The sequence below is a fragment of the Mixophyes fleayi genome, chromosome 10, assembly GCF_038048845.1.
Source record: "Mixophyes fleayi isolate aMixFle1 chromosome 10, aMixFle1.hap1, whole genome shotgun sequence".
Classification (NCBI taxonomy): Eukaryota; Metazoa; Chordata; class Amphibia; order Anura; family Limnodynastidae; genus Mixophyes; species Mixophyes fleayi.
The window spans coordinates 91,692,982-91,712,533 of record NC_134411.1 but is presented as its reverse complement, the minus strand read 5'-3'; the positions used below and the strand labels follow the sequence as shown (position 1 = coordinate 91,712,533).

At 42.8% G+C, this 19,552-nt stretch overlaps 1 protein-coding gene across 3 annotated transcripts in view; it reads right to left on the bottom strand.

Annotated features, from left to right (window-relative positions):
- The window catches only part of PLCG2 (phospholipase C gamma 2), a 124,368-nt gene that overhangs the window by 12,739 nt on the left and 92,077 nt on the right, over positions 1-19,552 (bottom strand). For 2 of the 3 annotated variants that reach the window (XM_075189156.1, XM_075189155.1), the window contains exons 26-33: positions 16,935-17,037; positions 13,826-14,035; positions 13,275-13,414; positions 13,055-13,169; positions 12,100-12,267; positions 10,665-10,753; positions 5,144-5,325; positions 2,738-2,784 (exon numbers count right to left, since the gene is read on the bottom strand). In XM_075189156.1, coding sequence (XP_075045257.1) covers positions 2,739-2,784; positions 5,144-5,325; positions 10,665-10,753; positions 12,100-12,267; positions 13,055-13,169; positions 13,275-13,414; positions 13,826-14,035; positions 16,935-17,037 — 1,053 coding nt within the window. In that variant the 3' untranslated portion in view covers position 2,738. The remainder of the gene's footprint in view (positions 1-2,737; positions 2,785-5,143; positions 5,326-10,664; positions 10,754-12,099; positions 12,268-13,054; positions 13,170-13,274; positions 13,415-13,825; positions 14,036-16,934; positions 17,038-19,552) is intronic. The other variant, XM_075189157.1, reaches the window with a different exon arrangement.

The window sequence follows — 19,552 nt, the reverse complement described above, 5'->3', positions numbered from 1 at the left end:
CGGCAGGAGGCCGGCAGGATGAGAAGTCCCTGGAGGAAGAGTCTAGTAGGTGCAGCGCACAGGTAAGTAGACCAACAGGGACACGAATCCACAGGAATCAGTAGAACGTGGAACTGGACTCATGGAGGATCCAGGAGAATGGAGATGATCTAGCAGAGGAGTAGCTGATGAGATACGAATCCAATGCTGACAGGAGGGTAGAGACCAGCAGGACACAGGAAGGCGTGGAGAGCGGATCAGCAGCGGGTGGACGATAGCGCTGACAGCAGCAGCAGGGCTCTGCGGACACACGGAGGTAACCAGTAGCAACCAACAGGTACCAATAGCGATGGAACACGGGAGAGCAGAGTAGACCAGGAGCTGTTGATCACGAAGAGAAGCAGATGGTAATAATAGCAGCAGTCTCGAGGAAACACGGGAGAGATGAGATGAGGCTGAGGTGCACAGGAGCAGCGGATAGGAATCAGCTAACAGTCACGATGGTGAACACAGGCGAGTTGCAAGCTGGAGGCTGTAGTGCACGGAGGCAGCGGATAGGAATCAGCTAACAGTCACGATGGTGAACACAGGCGAGTTGCAAGCTGGAGACTGTAGTGCACGGAGGCAGCGGATAGGAATCAGCTAACAGTCACGATGATGAACACAGACGAGTTACCAGCTGGAGACTGTAGTGCACGGAGGCAGCGGATAGGAATCAGCTCACCGACTTGATGATGAACAGGTGAGTGGATGTGGAGAGAAGGCTGTAGTGCACGGAGGCAGCGGGTAGGAATCAGCAAACAGTCACAATGGAATATGATAGCGTTGAAGTGGTATAGAAGACTGTAGTGCACGGAGGCAGCGGATAGGAATCAGCAAACAGTCACAATGGAATATGATAGCGTTGAAGTGGTATAGAAGACTGTAGTGCACGGAGGCAGCGGATAGGAATCAGCAAACAGTCACGATGATACAGTTGATGGTAGAAGTGGTATGGAAACCACAGTAGTAGAAGTGGTTTGGAAACCACAGAGGTAGAAGTGGTTTGGAAACCACAGGAATCAGCAGCGCTGAATACACGAGGAAACATAGGAACACCTTCAGAGACTCATGGGGAATGAGACTCCAAGATCAGGCAACGTGGTGTTGACCACAGGTGCTTAATATAGGGAGTGTTGCCTGATCTGCCAATTGAGTTAAAGGGACATACACTGAAGTATAGGAAAGGGCTGCGCATGCGCAGACCCTCAGGATGGAGGACGGCCACGGTTCCTAAATGTCCGGGAAGAGGCACTCACGGTCCGGTGAGTGACAATATCATAGTCATTTGATAAAGGAAGTCTGTCATTTTTGTGGCAGTTGTAGGACAGAGAGCAGCAATACCATAATTCTATTTAGGCTGACTGTGAATTATGAATTTGACACAATTTTTATTCCATGGTGCGGACAGCAATGAAATGCTGTAATCCACAGCCAACCAAATTGCAGCGTTTAGAAGTCAACTGTGGTTTGTCTAAGGAAAGCTAGAATAACAATGGTTGTTCTCGGGTCCAGTACATGTCTATTAACATTTATTAAATAAGCCCTAATTATCTATTTGCACTTGACACTCAAAAGTAGTAGTCATTCCCGTCCAGCCACTAACACATAGATACTTAAGAATAACCCACAAAAACCCACAAATTACATGATTTAAACATATTATCCATATATAGTTAACACGTACAGTACATTTACAGTTCCATTGACAGCCTTTATCTTCTCAACATCGGTAGAACCCAAATCATGGAAACAGTTTCATATATTAGGAAGTCTAGCATATTTTATGGCTTGTATCAGCATCAGCCCTGAGATTAATGACATATAAGATCTTATGAAGTTTACGCTGCCTGCTATGTGTTGACAAATAGTGTATAGACATGCCAGCCTGTAGTGAAAAACCACTTTAACTCACGGATTGTCTACTGCTATTAAGCTGTCCATACACACAGCAAGTTGGATGACTAATTTTTCCACAGAGCGCTAGAGATGGAAGTGGAAAAAACAACAATTAATTACCATTGTCTTAGGTATGACTAAATGTCAATTGGCACTGCCAGAAAACCAGATGGTATGTCACTGGCCAACCGCACTAATGGCTCTTGCCATAGTATAGGCAAACCGAGGGGGGGAGGGGGTTCTAGTGCCTGGAAACCCCCTCCAAGCCTGGGGCACTGTATAATTGAGGTGGCTGGACCCTGCCCCCGCTTCACACGGCTCTGCTTGAAAAGGGAGAGCTGCGTGCACCTAACAGTAGTGCACGCAGCATTGCCCATGTATATTATGTGGATAGGAAGAGTTGAAGAGCAGCCAAGCACTGTCTAATATTATAGCTACGCCCACTGGCGGCGTGGTGTGGAAACCCCCCTCTACAGATCCTGCGTTTGCCCCTGCATAGGATCTTGCCAATTGACCCAAGTGCCATATGGCAGGATCTGTCCACTTTGGCTGAACCCATATATGGACAGCTTAAGCTATTGACTTCTACAGTTAAGTAGCAGCATTAATGTACATTAAATCTACAGTCTAAGCCCGTACAGAGATGTCCTGACAATATAGAAAGGAATACTACCGTTCAGGACGTACTACAACATATTAAAAAGGGTTTCCTTTGGTTTACGTCCTCTAAGGTTTTAAAACGTCTAATTTCATACGATACGGACAAACTGCTTACCACACCTTATTTTACCAGAGCACAATTCTTTCTTAGGTATATTACCTTAGAAATCAGGCTGACCTTGAGGACTGAACTTGCGGTGCCCTGGTCTGTAATAAGAGAGAGATAAGGAATAATTCTGACAAATATTATATATATTGTATATCGAATTTAGTGCTGTTGCTTTTGCAAACTTGTTTGTAGCAAACATGTACTAAAAATGTGAACATAATGCCTCTAGCAGGACACTAATAAAGTGACTGATTGTATCCAGGAAAGAACACAGTTTCTGATATAACTACCCAATCTTTTCACATTCCGAGAGAGAACAAAGGATTGGAATTGTGTTAAAGTGCACATGTCACGCTGGTCTGAAACACCTTAATAGTACATCTACAGAACAGCCCAATTGCAATATACAGCTTTTAACACATCTATATCATTCCACGGAAAATCAGCTACAAAACATTTCCCCTCTGTATGGTGTCTCCAGCCACTTTGCCTAAGGCACAATGCAAATTAAACATTGCTGGGGCTGTCCTGTGGGCCGCACAACTTGTGGCATTTAGAAATCTTGCACATGCTCACTGAGCTGTAGGGAAAAACACACAGGGGTAGTTATGGTTTAATGGATATTTAATGCCGCCTCAGCATTTTCAGTGGGTTAGTTGGTGGTGGAAGTGGGGTAATCTGTAAATATGTCTGTACAGCACCCTTCCGTGGCCATATTATCACGAAATTTAAATTTCCTTCCCCATCCAATAATTTTTGAATAAAACATTCCAGAGATAAGAGTGGCAAGATAAAATGTACACACATGGGGCCTGAGTCATTAAGGAGAGCAAAGCAAAAAAAAGGAGTAAGTTTGCTCCTGGACAAACCATGTTACAATTCAAGGGGTGCAAATTAGTTTATTATTTTGCACATATGGAAACCACTGGCAGTTTTTTCATCTAGCACACAAATACTTGATAGCTTTATTTTTACACTGCAATTTAAAGTTTATCTAGGACATGCCCTACCCCAACTATAAATCTGCCATTACACTTTAAATTTACCTCCCCCTCCAATGCAACATGATTTTGCCCAGGTGCAAAGTTACTCCTTTTTTTATGCTTCGCTCTCCTCTGGCCCATGAAGTCTTATCTAAGAACACGGTGCTTTGTGTACAAATGACTTGTAAGACATAACAACCAATCAGGTGCTAGCATTCATTTTCTAAAATGCTCAGGACCACAGGATGTTACATTTTTTTTGTCATTTGGAGCACCATGCCTAAGATATACAAAATGACCCATCACTCTCTACATCGCCTCTACATTCACCTCCTTATTAAATGGCTTAGCAGAGCTAGAGATTCTCAGTGATGTCTGTGTATGACATCATTACAAAAAGACAGCGATTATTCATTTTTCCGACTTATGGAACTTTCTGGATAACGGATATTTAAATAACAGACACCATACCGCTAAAACTTTGTATTGTACCTTAACTAAACGAACTCAGACTAAAATTACTTTTTAGCTGTGGGTATAATTATCCTTATAACAATAGAATATTGGAAAAAATATTTAGCAAATGCTTCTGAAATAGATCCCACAGACCATTCAAGGAGAGACACCAACTTTTTTGAGTACCAAGTGCAAAAGGATAGCTGTAAAAATAAGTAACCACCACCAGCTAAGGTATACTAAGGCAGAGACAGAACAGGGCCACGGCGGGTCAAAGGGCAAAATTTGGGTAAAGGCCGGCATTGGCCCTTACAGGCCGCTCCCCATGAAGTGGTCTTGGTTCCGTCACTGTCCTAAAGTATCCTGTAGCTCCATAGCAATTCCTGAACAGCAGGTCCTGCTGAGTGTAGAAGAGAGGTGACCTTAATAAAGCCCATAAACAACCGAGAAAAGACACCAATTCTTCTGAGTGCCAATGACTAAAGGACAGCTGTGAAAGAGAGATACTACCACCATCTAAGAAGTTCTATGGCTCTCAGAGAACTAGAAGTCTCACCATGCTCGAAGCAGTGTACAGTAGCTATGGAAACAGGAACATATAAACTGCACATGGTTGTGTAGATCTTATATTTGAAGCTAAATAGTGACAAGGACAAAAAAGACGTAGCAGCGCTTTCTGAACGGACTCCCCACAGCTCTGCAAGTTGTGGTTGGGGGTAGTTGGGTAGAATGCATTTTATGTGGGTCTGCTGGTACCTTAAAGGGTTTAATACTTTAAAAATGAATTTTACTAAATGCCTTCCCAATAATAGCAGTTTGGAAAAGGGTCTGTCCCCTTGTGCTACCCATTTGGGGTCTTCCACGTACTAGGAGAGTACTGGGAGAGTAGGGAGACTAAGGGAAAGAAAGCGCAGAGATATAGGAAAGAGATAAGTAGTTGAGAGACAGCTAAATGCATAGAGAGAGAGAGAGAGAGAGAGCACAGCAGGCAGTAAGAACACACTAAAGACTCTATTACTTTAGTCTGGTAGCGGGATCCGGCACTGGAGTTCCTCTGACGTCATTCACCGGATGCCTCGCCATACCGTCTCTGATAGGGACCCTCATGTTCTCATGTGTGTCGTACAAGGACACCTCATTATTATGGCCTATGTGCCTCCGAAGATTCCCCGATGAGGAGTACAGGTCTTCCTCGTTTCCCTTAAACGACACAGATATTGACTATTACCAGACGCATCCTGAACATTTAGTATACCAGCCCATATGGCAAGTTAGCAGCAAAAACTCCTTATACGCAAATGATATAGTCCCCGGCATGTTCTTCATTTAATCCAAATTTACATTTTAATTATACAGAGAAAGGAACAAGAAAGTTCTGATATTGGTGGGACTGACATGTTTTACACCAGCATTAAACCAATTATTAATCCTACTAATGTAGCTTTAAAAAGTTAAACTGTATTTCAACGTCTTAAAACTTAAATCCTATCCTTAAGTCCAAAATATAGTAATGAACTCTCCCCTATTGTGTCACAAATACTTGATAGCTTATTTATACACTGAAATATAAAGTTGATATTTGTGTGCTACATGAAAAACAGACAGTATTTAACTGAGCAAATTAGAAAACTAATGTGCACCCCTTGCATTGTAACCTGGTTTTGTCCAGGAGACTACTTAATTAATTTTTTTTACTTAACTTTCCTTAATGAATCAGGCCCTATGTCTTCTCTCCAAAGCTTGAGCAGCAGAGACTATATTCTTTATAAACTACTAGAATGCCAACTCTGTCTGTCTTCTCCCTCTCAATTATACAGAATGTTGCTTACATTCTGGAAATTACGCCAGCATGCTGTGCGGGTGGCCTTTAGTGTATGCTGGGTCAATAAATATTAATTCATGGTGAAAGGTAAATTTGAATTGCTTCTTATTTAAATGCTGACAAAACTCAAACACAGAAACTTCCCGGGCTTCATAGAAGTGTCAACACCACAACTGAGCTACGGTTTTAAAGGCCTCACAAGACGCAGTTATGAAACAAAGCAGATTTAGACGCTAGAGACAAGCAGACCCATTACCATCAGAATGCAAAACAAGAAAAGATATTCTTTAAAAATTACTCAATTTTCCTAACTAGCAATGTAATCAGAAGTGTAATTTAGACTTTGTTAGTGTCTTAAACAGCTTTCTGCTATCGAGACCCAGAGAATTCTGTTTTAGAGCCATCTGTGGGCCTTTATGATCTCACATTTCCCATCTAAGTGTCGGCAGATGTGCTTTTTATCAAAGCAGACCTACTATTAAATTATAACAGTTTATTGAGGGGTTTTCAAGTCACAGAACAGATGGATCGGGCTGCAGCTCATGTTTTAATTTCGCATTCAGATTACATTGGCACCGAGACTGACTCTGCAATAATCGTAAAGATTGATGGCTCACTGTAGATTCATCAGAATATTTTGAGACCCTCCTCCCGGTGAATGAACCGTCCTATTCCATAGACACTGAGGGAGACAAATGGTTTGTCCCAGTGGCTGCCCCCTAAGAAATAAATAGAACGTCCTGGAGACGGCCGGAGATTTAGTGCTTCTAAGAAGAAATTGGCTTAATTCTTTTCACGCAATTCATATCTATTATGTACAAGTGTCAAATCAGCCCACAAGGAGGACCCCCTGCCAGCTGGCCCGGATTTAATGTTGCCCTATAGACTAATTATGCTGTGTTATCTCCTGTACCCCATGGTCCGAATCTCCACCAAATCCCTTCTATATAAATAAAATAATTAATTCTACCAGCAATTAAAACATTTTATGGATTTTTATGCAGCAGGCAAGTGTCCCACGACAGGTCTGCTCTTCTCCTGTAGACAATAAAAGAGAACAATGATAAAAATAGGTTAGGCCTTAGCTCAGCGGTGTGTAACAGGTAGCCCGAGGGCCGCCAGCTGCCCGTGACCCTTCACCTGCGGCCCCCCAACTAGCTGCTCCCAATCCTACGAGAACGGGGTAGAGACGACTTCTACGTCACATGACCTCCTCTGCACCGTGCAGGGAAGTCACGTGACTTGGAAAGGGAGAGCACTGTCCCTCCTTTCTGTGTGTGGCCCCTTTGAACCTGCAGCTCTCCACCTCTTCCACATGCGGCCCTCCACCTCTTCCACATTGCCCACCACTGCCGTAGCTCAGGAGGACTTTCTGCAAATCTTGGTCTGTCTCAGAGCTGGATTAAGGCTCTGGGGGGCCCGGGGCACTTTAGATAGGGGGGCCCCTATGATGTAACATGGTTATCATTTTATACAAATGCACAGACAATACAGTGTGCACTACTATTAGGTGCACACAACTCTGCCTTCACATGCAGTACAGTGTGAAGGAGGACATACCTCCCAACTGTCCTTATAGTCAGACCCAATCCTGACTACGCGAGACAGTCACCCAAATTCAGGACTGCCCGACCAGATTCAGGACAGTTGGCAGACTGTCCTGCTCTCTTACCTGTTCTTATCACTGACCCCACCTGTGACTGCTGGTGTCTCAGTTGCTGTTTGTCTGAATTCTGGAATGTTGGAGGCCCTATATGGAAAAAAAAATACATGAAATTTTAGAAAATTCCAACCAGCCCTAGCATTAAAACAATGGTATTCCCTTTTAATATATAAACATATTTTCCTCCCTCCAAACAGTCCCAGCAATAAATTATATGGCGTTTAAAAAATATAATCATTTCCCACATCCACGGCATTAAATAATTCATATTCACATTTAATAAAAAGACCTAATTTTCTCCAAAACAGCCCCACATTCCTTTATGAACTTCCAAACCACCCTAGCATTAAATTTTAAGGTCCAATCACCTCATCTTAAATTGATAGACCCCACTATTAAATTAAATTGTCCCACCATCACCCCACAATAAAATAGCACCCATTAAATAATTAGCATCCACCTGCAATCCACCATTAAATTAATAACCTACCTCCCACATTATATTAAGAACCCCGCCTCTCTCACACATTTTATTAACATGCTACCCCCTCACACACACATTATATTAACATACTACCCCCACCTGTCCTGTGGTGCACGTCCCATGTGACACCAATAGCAGGAGACACATAGGGGAAGGGGGGAACGGATCGTAAGGATCCGCGGCCAATGATAAAAGGTGGCTGGTCTCGGAGGAGGGGCCAGCCACCAAGTAATAGAGACTTGGGCCAGTGCTGGGACCGGCCCAAAATAGTCTTTTTTTTCTGTCCGGCCCAGCGGGCATATGCCACCCAGCTCCCCGTCCCAATCTAATACTGTTTAATAAACTAGCATTGATACTGCACATTAAAAAAAAAGAAACACTGATAAAATGACATCAGTTTTGACTATATATATATATATATATATATATATATATATATATGATTAGATGATTATGACCCAGACCCACTCCTGACACCCAGTCACACTCAGGCCCACTCCTGTCACCTACAAACAGCCAGTCCCACTGCTGTCACCTACAAACTGCCAGACCCACTCCTGTCACCTTCAAACAGCCAGTCCCACTGCTGTCACCTACAAACTGCCAGACCCACTCCTGTCACCTACAAACAGCCAGACCCACTCCTGTCACCCACAGACACCCAGACCCACTCCTGTCACCCACAGACACCCAGTCCCTCTCCTGTCACCCACAGATACCCAGTCCCTCTCCTGTCACCCACAGATACCCAGTCCCTCTCCTGTCACCCACAGACACCCAGTCCCTCTCCTGTCACCCACAGATACCCAGTCCCTCTCCTGTCACCCACAGACACCCAGTCCCTCTCCTGTCACCCACAGACACCCAGTCCCTCTCCTGTCACCCACAGACACCCAGTCCCTCTCCTGTCACCCACAGACACCCAGTCCCTCTCCTGTCACCCACAGACACCCAGTCCCTCTCCTGTCACCCACAGACACCCATAACCACTCCTGTCACCTACAAACAGCCAGTCCCTCTCCTGTCACCCACAGGCACCCAGTCCCACTCCTGTCACCCACAGACACCCAGTCCCTCTCCTGTCACCCACAGACACCCAGTACCTCTTCTGACACCCACAGACACCCAGTCCCTCTCCTGTCACCCACAGACACCCAGTCCCTCTCCTGTCACCCACAGACACCCAGTCCCTCTCCTGTCACCCACAGACCCTCCCCCCGTGTTCAGTCACTTTTGGTCAGGCCTCTGGCTGGCAGGTTTAGCTGGACACTCTTCATTGCCGCTTTGATCAGCCCCTGGGGCACCGCCGGCTCTCTGGTCTAGGAAGCTGTCCCGGGATTAGGAGCTGCTGCGGCTGCACATGCGCAGCAGCTCCGTTACAGCCTCCTAGAATGTACAGCAGCCGCGGTGCTGCTGTACATGAAGCAAGCTGTCACATTTTGTGAGGGGGGAGGGGGGGGGGGGTGTGCGCCTGCGCCAGGGGGCCCCACAGCCGCAAAAGAATCGGATCACCAATTGACAGGTGATCCGACCAGCCGGCGGCGGGGGGCCCTCAGAGAGAGGGGGGCCCGGGGCACGTGCCACCTGTGCCCCCCCCTTAATCCGGCCATGGTCTGTCTGACAATCAGTTGAGTGTGATGACCATTAAGATTAATATAAACTTGAATTTAAAGAGCAGTTTTTATTCTAGGTGGCCAACAACCAATATAAGTGTCAGAGCTTGTACACATAAGAGTTTTGGCCCAAAGCTGAAATGTGAACTGGTAACCATTATGCATGTTATGTTCATGCTTTGCGCCACGGATTTTCCTTCTAATTTATAGGGATCAGAAGTCCCTAGTTCAGGGTCAATTTTTCCTCTACTTTTAAAGGCTAACTCTATGCATAACAAAATAAATTAGTTACGGGTGAAATTAGCTGACCTAAAATAAAATGCAACATTTTATTTTTTTATTTACTGGCGCTCGGTGGATCCAAACTGGTGGCTCCCCTGATAAAACTAAAGTGAGCCGTGGTCAGGTGGTCATAGACACTCCCTTATAAATGATTCAGTTCTAAGCTATGTGCCGCCGGAATTCACTGCAGTGTCGACCTGCACACCTCTATGGTGTGCGGAGGAAAATCTGCAACACTGCATTGCGGCGGAGTGCCTATACGACCGTTCCGCAGCACATCGCTAAGAATTGAATCGGCCATTAAGAAACCTCTTTTTTTTCCCCCTGACAGTACCTATACATTTAGAGGAGCTTCAGTCTATATAAACACCCTGTGGTTTTATGTGGGGGAGAAGGAGAGTTACATTGTTTATATCAGCGTATAAGGTAAGATCTAGGGGGAGATGTATCAAGCTGAGAGTTCTCCAGCGGGTTTGAAAAGTGGAGATGTTGCCTATAGCAACCAATCAGATTCTAGCTATCATTTTGTAGAATGTACTAAATAAATGATAGCTAGAATCTGATTGGTTTTTCAAACCTGCCGGAAAACTCTCAGCTTGATACATTTACCCCCTAGTCTCATACGTATGTGCACATAGATTCGGTATGTTATTAAAATGCTAAGTGAGAACTTACCAGATCTTTTTTTATTTGGCAGTGTACCAGAAGAGAAGACAGCTCTATATCTTCTCCAAAACCATTTTTGAGAGGAACCGATCGATACCCTGAAAGATGTAACAGTCAAAGTCATGATTTCCTGCGTTAAATCTTTTTAACAGTGATTTCTCAGCTGTGTTTTAAGAGAGTCACAACATCTTACATTGTTTGCATGTCTCATTCATTTAACATTTTCCTCTAATCTAATGTAGCTTTACTGCAAATCTTATCAGTATTTCCACCCAAATGAAATATGTAATGTTAAGGAGCAAGTAAAGCCAATATTTGATATTTATATATGAAAGGCTGTGTATTACAGAGCGGGATAAGATGCATGAAATCAGTGGCGTGTTTATACTAAGTAAATGTGTCCCAGCATGCTCCCTGTCACTCCTCTGCAGCAGATTGCATGTTAGGAGGGAGGGGCTTCTCTAACTAGGCAGGCAGGCTGTGACTGACAGCTAGGCAGACTTGCTTTGCAGGAATGCACATTGTGGATTGGCTGGTTCATACACAGGGGTGGAGCCACTGATGTCACAGCAACTGTCCTAATGATGTGGGAGGGGCTTCAGCCATCTATACTGGAGCGCGAAGATAATATTTTACTTTTTAACAGAGCTGCCCCCTGCCATTGGAGAATTTACATTTTACTGTTCTGACACATTGAGCTTTGACTGGATGATTTGCAGAACTTTCTGGGCAGTGCTCGTATAATATATATATATATATATATATAACGCACATATATAGTTTCAGGAACATTAATGACCAGATTGATATATTATGATGTTTAAGAGAAGAGTTTCATAACAGGGATGTAGTTTCTCCTTTCTTCCATTTAACTGCCACCAAACCTTTGTATTAAACAGAAAAACAAAGAAAACTTCAAAATAAACACCTTGCCTGTCCAGCACTAACTAAACACACAGGAAGACCCTCTCTTCTGGGAAGGACCTTGTGTCCCACACACATACAAAACATAGAGGTAATTGCTCACAGGAGGCATCCAACCTCCTCCTCAGGTCTGAGAGACTGCATGTCCAACCTCACTGCTTTTTAAACAACCACACATAGGTGCAGTTGCAAATCAGCCTACACTTAGCCTGGAAAAAAAGAATGGACCTGATCATTATCATCATCATCATTTTTATATAGCGCCAGCAAATTCTGTAGCGCTTTACAATTGGGGACAAACAAAGTAACAGACATGGAGCCCGCCCTCTCTCTCCATTCATAACCCTAGGGACCTCTACCATATTTTCCTACAGCTGAGAAACACACTTTGGGAAGCTTTTCCCATACACATAAACAATCTCCCTGGGGTTTACATAAGGCAGAAAGCCTGAGACATATACCTCTGTCATTCAGCACTTTCCCAGTGCTTCACAATATACTGTATATATGCTATATGTACCTGTTTTTAACCCTGTAATAGGAAATGTATTTTGAGCCATGAAGTTGGGATCACTGAACATGTCTTCCTCATATACCGTGAACCTCAGGAATGACAGGTTTGGTTCACAGATCTCGAACACGATTTGCTGCTGCATGGAGGTCCACACCGGATTTAGTCCATTGTCATCTAGAAAAGCAAGGCAGCAGGTTATGACATGAATATTAATACATCCGTTTTAAATTCTGTACGGCGGAGGCAGCTGTCTTGTGGACTGTACACAAACGTGTGAGAGTTCTTGACTTTAGTAGCCATTCTCGGACATATGAAATGATACCGCCAGGGCCTGATTAATTATCCAGTCCGTACTAGGCTTCCACGCCCGGCCAACACCGGGAAAGGTAACAATCAAACCTCCTTAATTTAAAATTTGGCTTCCTTAGTCCCCCCTCCACAAACAAAGTTTATGTTCCTATGATTTGGAAAGTCATCTCCACTTGGCTTTTTAAAAGGGTCCTGACAATTTTGCACCCCCTTCCCCATCAAGCCTAGTGCCTTAGGCTGCAGCCTAGTCAGCCAATTGGATAATCAGGCCTTGCATGCAATGATGTGAACCTAATAAATAGTTTGCAAACATGCAATGTAAAAAGAGTGGAAAACATACTCCGAAAACAGAGTTGCTAAATATTGGGGTATCTTGGATGATGCTGTTAAGAGACAGATGGTTTAAAACACCTGCTGATATGTTATTACAGATAGGTGTCTGTTTCTTTGGTTAAATGTGTTTAACTCATTTCTGGGATTAAGTGTAATGGGCGGCTTTTTTTCGGATAGAGGTCCATCCCATGTGGCCCGTGAAGTGTATCAGGTTGCCCATCGCTGTGCTAAGTGTATAGTACGTAAAATTAGATTTAGTTTTTGTGGTGTTGACGATTTGTGATTTGTGATTGAGAATAAAGGAAGATCTCATACTCACTCACAACACTTGTCCTGAACTTCTTAAAGTCATATTCTCCACCGCATACCTCCACCTCAACGAAAGGGCAGGCAATACCGCGACCCGGCTTGGGCAAATGACGAGCTCCGATGACCTGGAATTGGAAGCCAGGTACGATTAACTAAAATGAACCTTACTTTCTGTACAAATCTGTTCCCTGGATTCTATCGTACAACATGACCTTACTGCTCTCTCTTACCTTGATGGTCAAAACTATTTGCAATTGTCTCTTGGCCTCGCTGGGGTCGTAGCTGTCTTGTCTCATACATTCGGGCTGTAGGATGTATCCACATCGCCCGTTGTGTGAAAACATGGCGTGATTTATCTGCATGGATCGATCTGAAAAGGCAGGAACGTATATACCGTAACACTGCGTTGCAATAGTCCCTCTGGCCTACCAAGCTTCCTGGTAGATCCAATTGGCCTAGTGTCATCTTAGGAGGTCTATATATCATTCTTGTTTCTGTTCCCAAAAAAAAGCCTACATTTACAGTTAACCATTCAAATGTCAAGTGAGCGGAGGAGACAGCTTGAGCAGTCATTCTAGTAGTGTAAAAAGAAAATGTAATTACAATCGTTCCTCTCCTTTTTACTGTACAGATCATTCAAATAAATCCTATTTGATGCGATTTTAGGCTTCTATGGCCGGTTCGGATAGAAACGGATATTGCATCTGTATATAAAACCATTGTAATACCAATCTTATGGCTTATAGAAAAGTTAGAGCGGAATGAATGATAATGTCTTTACCTGGAGTCTGATAATTCAGAGCTACCATCTGGGCTCCGCACAGCCAGAGACGCATCGGGTCGTAGTTGGAGGAATCCACTCTTGGTGCTTTGGGGTAGGCTCTGGTTAAAGCTTTACGATTATACAGCAGGAGATCTCTAGGCTTCTGTTTGGCAATACTTTCTGCCTTGTTCTCCACAAACGACCGGACTTCTCGGAAATCTGGTCTCACTGTTTAAAAAAACCAATCACAAGTCACAATGGGCAGCACATTGGTTAGCATTGCTATCTGACAGCGCTGGGGTCATGGGTTCAATTCCATGTGGAGTTTGTATGTTCTCCCCGTGTTTGTGCGGATTTCTCTCGAGTGCTTCAGTTTCCTCCCACACTACAATGACATGCTGGTAGGTTAACTGGCCTAAGACAAAATGAAACTTAGCATGTATGAATATAGATTGTAAGCTCCACTGGGGCAGGGACTGATGTCAATAATTAAATATTCTCTGTAGAGTGCTTTGTTATATGTAGGCATTACATAAAGGTTAATAAATAATATACAATACCAGCCAAAATTTACAAAAGAATCCACCATCCACATTTTGTTGCACATTTGTGGCACAAAGTTGAAAATCTAAGTTCACTCTGTTGTGTGTGGATTAAATAAAATGTTTAGTGATATTCCCAGTTACCAGGAAAGGCTAAAGCACCTCAATATTTATAGCTTGGATCAGAGTAGAGAGAGGGAAGGATATGCATGAAAATTGGAGGTTTGCAAGTTTAGGGGAAATTTGAGGAATAATTACTTTACCTAAAGGATAGTAGATGAAAGAGCCTCTCAGGAGAGGGTGTAGAGAACCGTAGGGGAATTTAAACCATACTTGCCAACTTTCCCTCGTTGGCTTCAGAGAGACCTGGGGGGGGGCGGGGCTTGGTGATTTGCATCATTTTGTCCCCGCCCCCTAAATGATTGTCACAATTTTGGGCAATTACAGCAAGGTGCGGGACTAAGATGACGTGATATTTGCGTAATTAAGTACCTGTCCACCCTGCCACTTACCTATTGCGGGGGTGAGATCTAGGAGGTTGCCCTCCTCTCCTGGGAGGTCTCCCAGAAATGCTGGCGTCTCCAGGACATTCCGGGAGAATAGGCAACTATGCGTTAAAGAAAAGCCGCTAATGAATCTCTAGAGACTGAAGTGTCTTTTACATTTCTGTCTCCATTACTGAAGTCAAGTTGTCTTACCTGTCAGTCTTTGATTAAATCTTGGTCTCCATGAAAATGGCCACCTCCATAGGCATCGATACATGGACATAGGACACAATTTTTGAACTGTGTCATCATGCCACAGATGGCGAAGCCAACCACGTCTTGTACTGGCTCAGCATCAGGGAGAATGCCAGACTCTTCAGGGAGTGAGGGAGATCACCCCTATTTCAGGGAGTCTCCCTGACATTCAGGGAGAGTTGGCAAGTATGATTTAAACATGCGTTGAGAAAATATAAGGCTATCCTAAATCTGAAAACAAGCTAAGGATCAAATAGGGCCTAGGTTTTTAAGAATAAAAATGGGCAGAATTGATGGACGGTGTGATTCTGATCTGAGTTCCAAGTTACTATGTCATACAGTTGATTAATGATACAAATTACGTCATCTGTGCGATGCAGTGACTAGCGCATCCCCGCGACCCCTCCCGCACTTGGCAACGGACCCCCCCCCCCCCCTCCGCGAGGTCGGCAAGTTTGTTTTAACCCCTATTGAGAGGGTCAGGGGGGCTGGAGCATAGAGTGGTAAATCCAACTTCAAGCTTCCCACACACATTAAAATGTCTTTACTTACAACCAATCATTTATCCTGCCAGGTCAAATTAGATCCAGTTGGTTTATAGGTCGATAAAGTAGGACTGGGCAAACTTTACCAATGAAAGAACATATACTAGTCAGCTAATGTCATTGGAGAAATCATTAGTATGGAAGAGAATTCTATGGTTTTGTTTTTGAACAGGAAGGAAAAAAAGTTCCTGTAAAATAATATAAAAATCCGCCAGCAGAGCAGAGAATATTATATGCCCAGACAGTAATATTATAACTTGTAAATAGCATTAAATATCTATTTGTCACAGTTCTCAGACTGATGAGGTAAACAAGGGGCAACTCAAACCAATGTCAAACGCACCTTCAGCTGTCAAGGAGGGAAAATCTATGTCTGCAACCTTCACGTGTTCTTAAATGAACTTTATAATTATCATCCCCCAGATTACTCATTAGAAGACATTCAAAATAATTGCATAATTAACTGAGTTATTTTAATTGGACCTGCCTGTGGCGAGAGCATGGCATATATTTATGTCAAGAAAGTAACAAGTTATTATGCTTGGGAAGCTGACTCTATGTCATAAATCAAGGAACACCTTTCTCTATAGAAGGCACTGAGTCTATGCGTTAAAATTATCCATATTAATACATAGCTATCCAGCTGTTGCTGAACTACAACTACCAGACTGCCCTACCCGTCAGTATAAAGAGAAAGTAGAATTTGGGGGCATCAAGCAACAGATATATAATACATGGAGAACTTTTTGTCAGTGACTAAGGAGTAGATGTAATAAAACTTTCTAAATAGGAGACGTGGAGGTATTGCCCATATCAACCAATCAGATTCTAGCTATCATGTTCAAGAATGTAATAAATAAATGATAGCTAGAATCTGATTGGTTGTTATGGGTTGTCGTAACAACAGTGACAGGCTATAAGGAACTAAAACCAAACAAATATACAAATAATAAATAAAAGTCAAAACTATATTAATCCAAAAAATAGAATCCAAAATCCAGACTTAAGTCTTGAAGGTAGATTTAGTAAAGCTTCTTAAAAGGAAAAGTTGAGGTGTTGCCCGTAGCAACCAATCAGATTCTAGCTATCATGTTCTAGAATGTACAAGATAATTGAGAGCTAGAATCTGATTGGTTGCTATGGGCAACACTTCCACTTTTACTCATTGATGTCACAGAGTAATTACACGATCATAAAGCTGTGGTTTGACAGTGTACTTGGGTACATGGAGCTGCGCAGACATTCATTCACAGTATATAAATTATAGGTATAAATGAGCAAATTCCCCACCCAACACTACCTAAATTGTCCTTGGCTTCAGTCGTCGGCTTGCAGTAAATCACCAAGTCGGATAACTCCCTAGCGATGGCCTGCTTCTTCTCCGAGTCCCTGATGAAGAAATCCTGCAGATAGGTCCACGTGAGACAATGAGGTTAACATGACTGATGATGCATTTGAAAGTGACTTTATCTTTGTCTTTTTAATTAATATAAATATAAGGATATAATGGAATAAGTACAGTATATTAAAAAGAATATTATATGGCTTATTCATAGCAGTGAAACAGGGCTGATATAATATTGATCTATAAGAGCTGTACACATACAATATGAGTTATTAACTAATGCTAATCACTAATACAATGATCGAGCAGATCAGACGATAAACGACCATTTGGTCAGATAATGTACACTCCCACGATCATGTTTTATCGCACCAAAAACATTGCATCTGTTCTTTTGGTTTCCTAAACTTCCTAAAAATTCCGATCAACGATTGAACGATGTCGGAAATGTGTACGCACAATCACGACCATCAGCGTAGGCAGATCTCTGTAAAGCGTCCACAGTCATGGGGGTAAATTTATTAAGCTGCAAGTTTGCGGTTGGTTTGAAAAGTGGAGATGTTGCCTATAGCAACCAATCTAGCTGCCATTTTGTAGAATGTACTAAATAAATAATAACTAGTATCTGATTGCCAGAAATTCGCAGCTTGATAAATTTACCCCATGATTTTTTTCAGCAGATGGTTATGAGATGAAGGGCACAGTTCTGAAGGTAAATGATGGAGGTGTGTGTACGCATGAATCGGCATGCTCATCGGGATTTTCGGTCGTTGGTAAAATCGTTACAGAAATTGCATCTGCAGTAAGATTGCATAGGGGAGTACCCAGCTTACGGCGGGGGCGAGTGAATCATGTTGCCCACCTGCAGCTGATCATTCTTCTCTGGGGGTCTCATTCTGAAATAAACGTAGTCCCTAATTGGCTAACCGTGTAGGCAATGGAATGTATGGGGGGGGGGGAGTACGGGGTTTGGGATGTGAATGGGGAAAGAGAATGAGGCAGGAGAGGGAACAGACAGGACAGTTAAGTATATGGAGGAGGAGAGGAAAGTGGACAGTACAACGGTTTAGGGAAAGTAGGCAGTTGGACATGTTTAGGTCCAAAATACATCTCTATAAATCCCTCTCTTCATTGGAGTAAAATATTTGCAAGTGTGTATACACCTATGCTTTGTGGTTAAATACAAGTGTGTGACTAGCAGCTTTTAGTGCTGTAGAGGTAAGAAATAAGTTATCGTGAAACAAGTATGCCATTGATTTATTTGGAGCAAGTTTGGTAGGCCTCAGAATAGAAAAGAGTCATAGTTTCTTGGAGTTTGTATGTTCTCCCTGTGTTTGCGTGGGTTTCCTCCGGGTGCTCCGGTTTCCTCCCACACTCCAAAAATATACTGGTAGGTTAATTGGCTGCTATCAAAATAGACCCTAATCTCTTTCTCTGTGTGTATGTTAGGGAATTTAGACTGTAAGCCCCAATGGGGCAGGGACTGATGTGAGTGAGTTCTCTGTACAGCACTGTGGAATCAATGGCGCTATATAAATAAATGGTGATGATGATGATGATAGTTTTAGAACTACAGGTATCATCTACAGGTATCACTGATGCTTTTGCTGTTCATGTAAAGCCTTTAATTTACAGCTATTCACAAATACCAATAAACATCAAAGCAAAACACTACATATAATGAAAATGATGGCAACTGGCATACGGCATATTGCAGTGTTCATGTCTATTTCATTTTATAAACATTTATTTTAATTGTAATGACGCTTTCCTTTGTATGGATGATCTAGCAGCTTCAGGAGTAACACAAGAAGCCGTCCCCGCCTCTAGCAATGAACAAGAATATAGGAAAATGATCAATCACCCGATGGTTATAAAAAGGAAAATATTTGTTGAACCATATTTATTACCTAACTAGGTGTATAACACACGATCCCACTTTTACAGCTTGAGGAAAACAAGACACCCTGGAAGAAAATCCTCACCCAAAATTTGACAAATGAAACTGTGAATAAAGAGGTTTTGGGCAATGTTGCTGCAGGAGTATAAATATGTATGCGGGTTGTTAAAGTCAATGGGAAAAGCAATTTGAAATGTATAATATGCCAATTGCGATTAAACATATTCGTGTCACTGGCAATCAAGACAAATGGCTGATGTCAGAGCCACTTAACTCCAGATGTTTGCATTAGGAGCTGATTAAATACGAACGTTGGTTATTATAATAAATGTAATCTCATATTCCTTAACCGTTTCACCTACTATCATATGGTGCTTTAAATGAGGCGCTGGTTTGGTCTATAGCTCGGTACATTTCCAGCTAAGCACCCGGAAATAGGCATGATAAAGCCGGTTGTATGTACTTAGTTTTATTTAGAGGGGAGTTTCACGCCACAATCTTCTAGCGTTCGTTTAACAGGAGCCTCACATCAATACTCTGCGATATTTTTAATGTTTAGATGCCCCTCCCACTTCAATCTTGGCTATATACGAGTACGTCGGTATTGGCTGAAATATTCTGCGCTGCTGTTAACATTCTCATGCTCTCATTGGCCACAGCGTTATCCATCCAC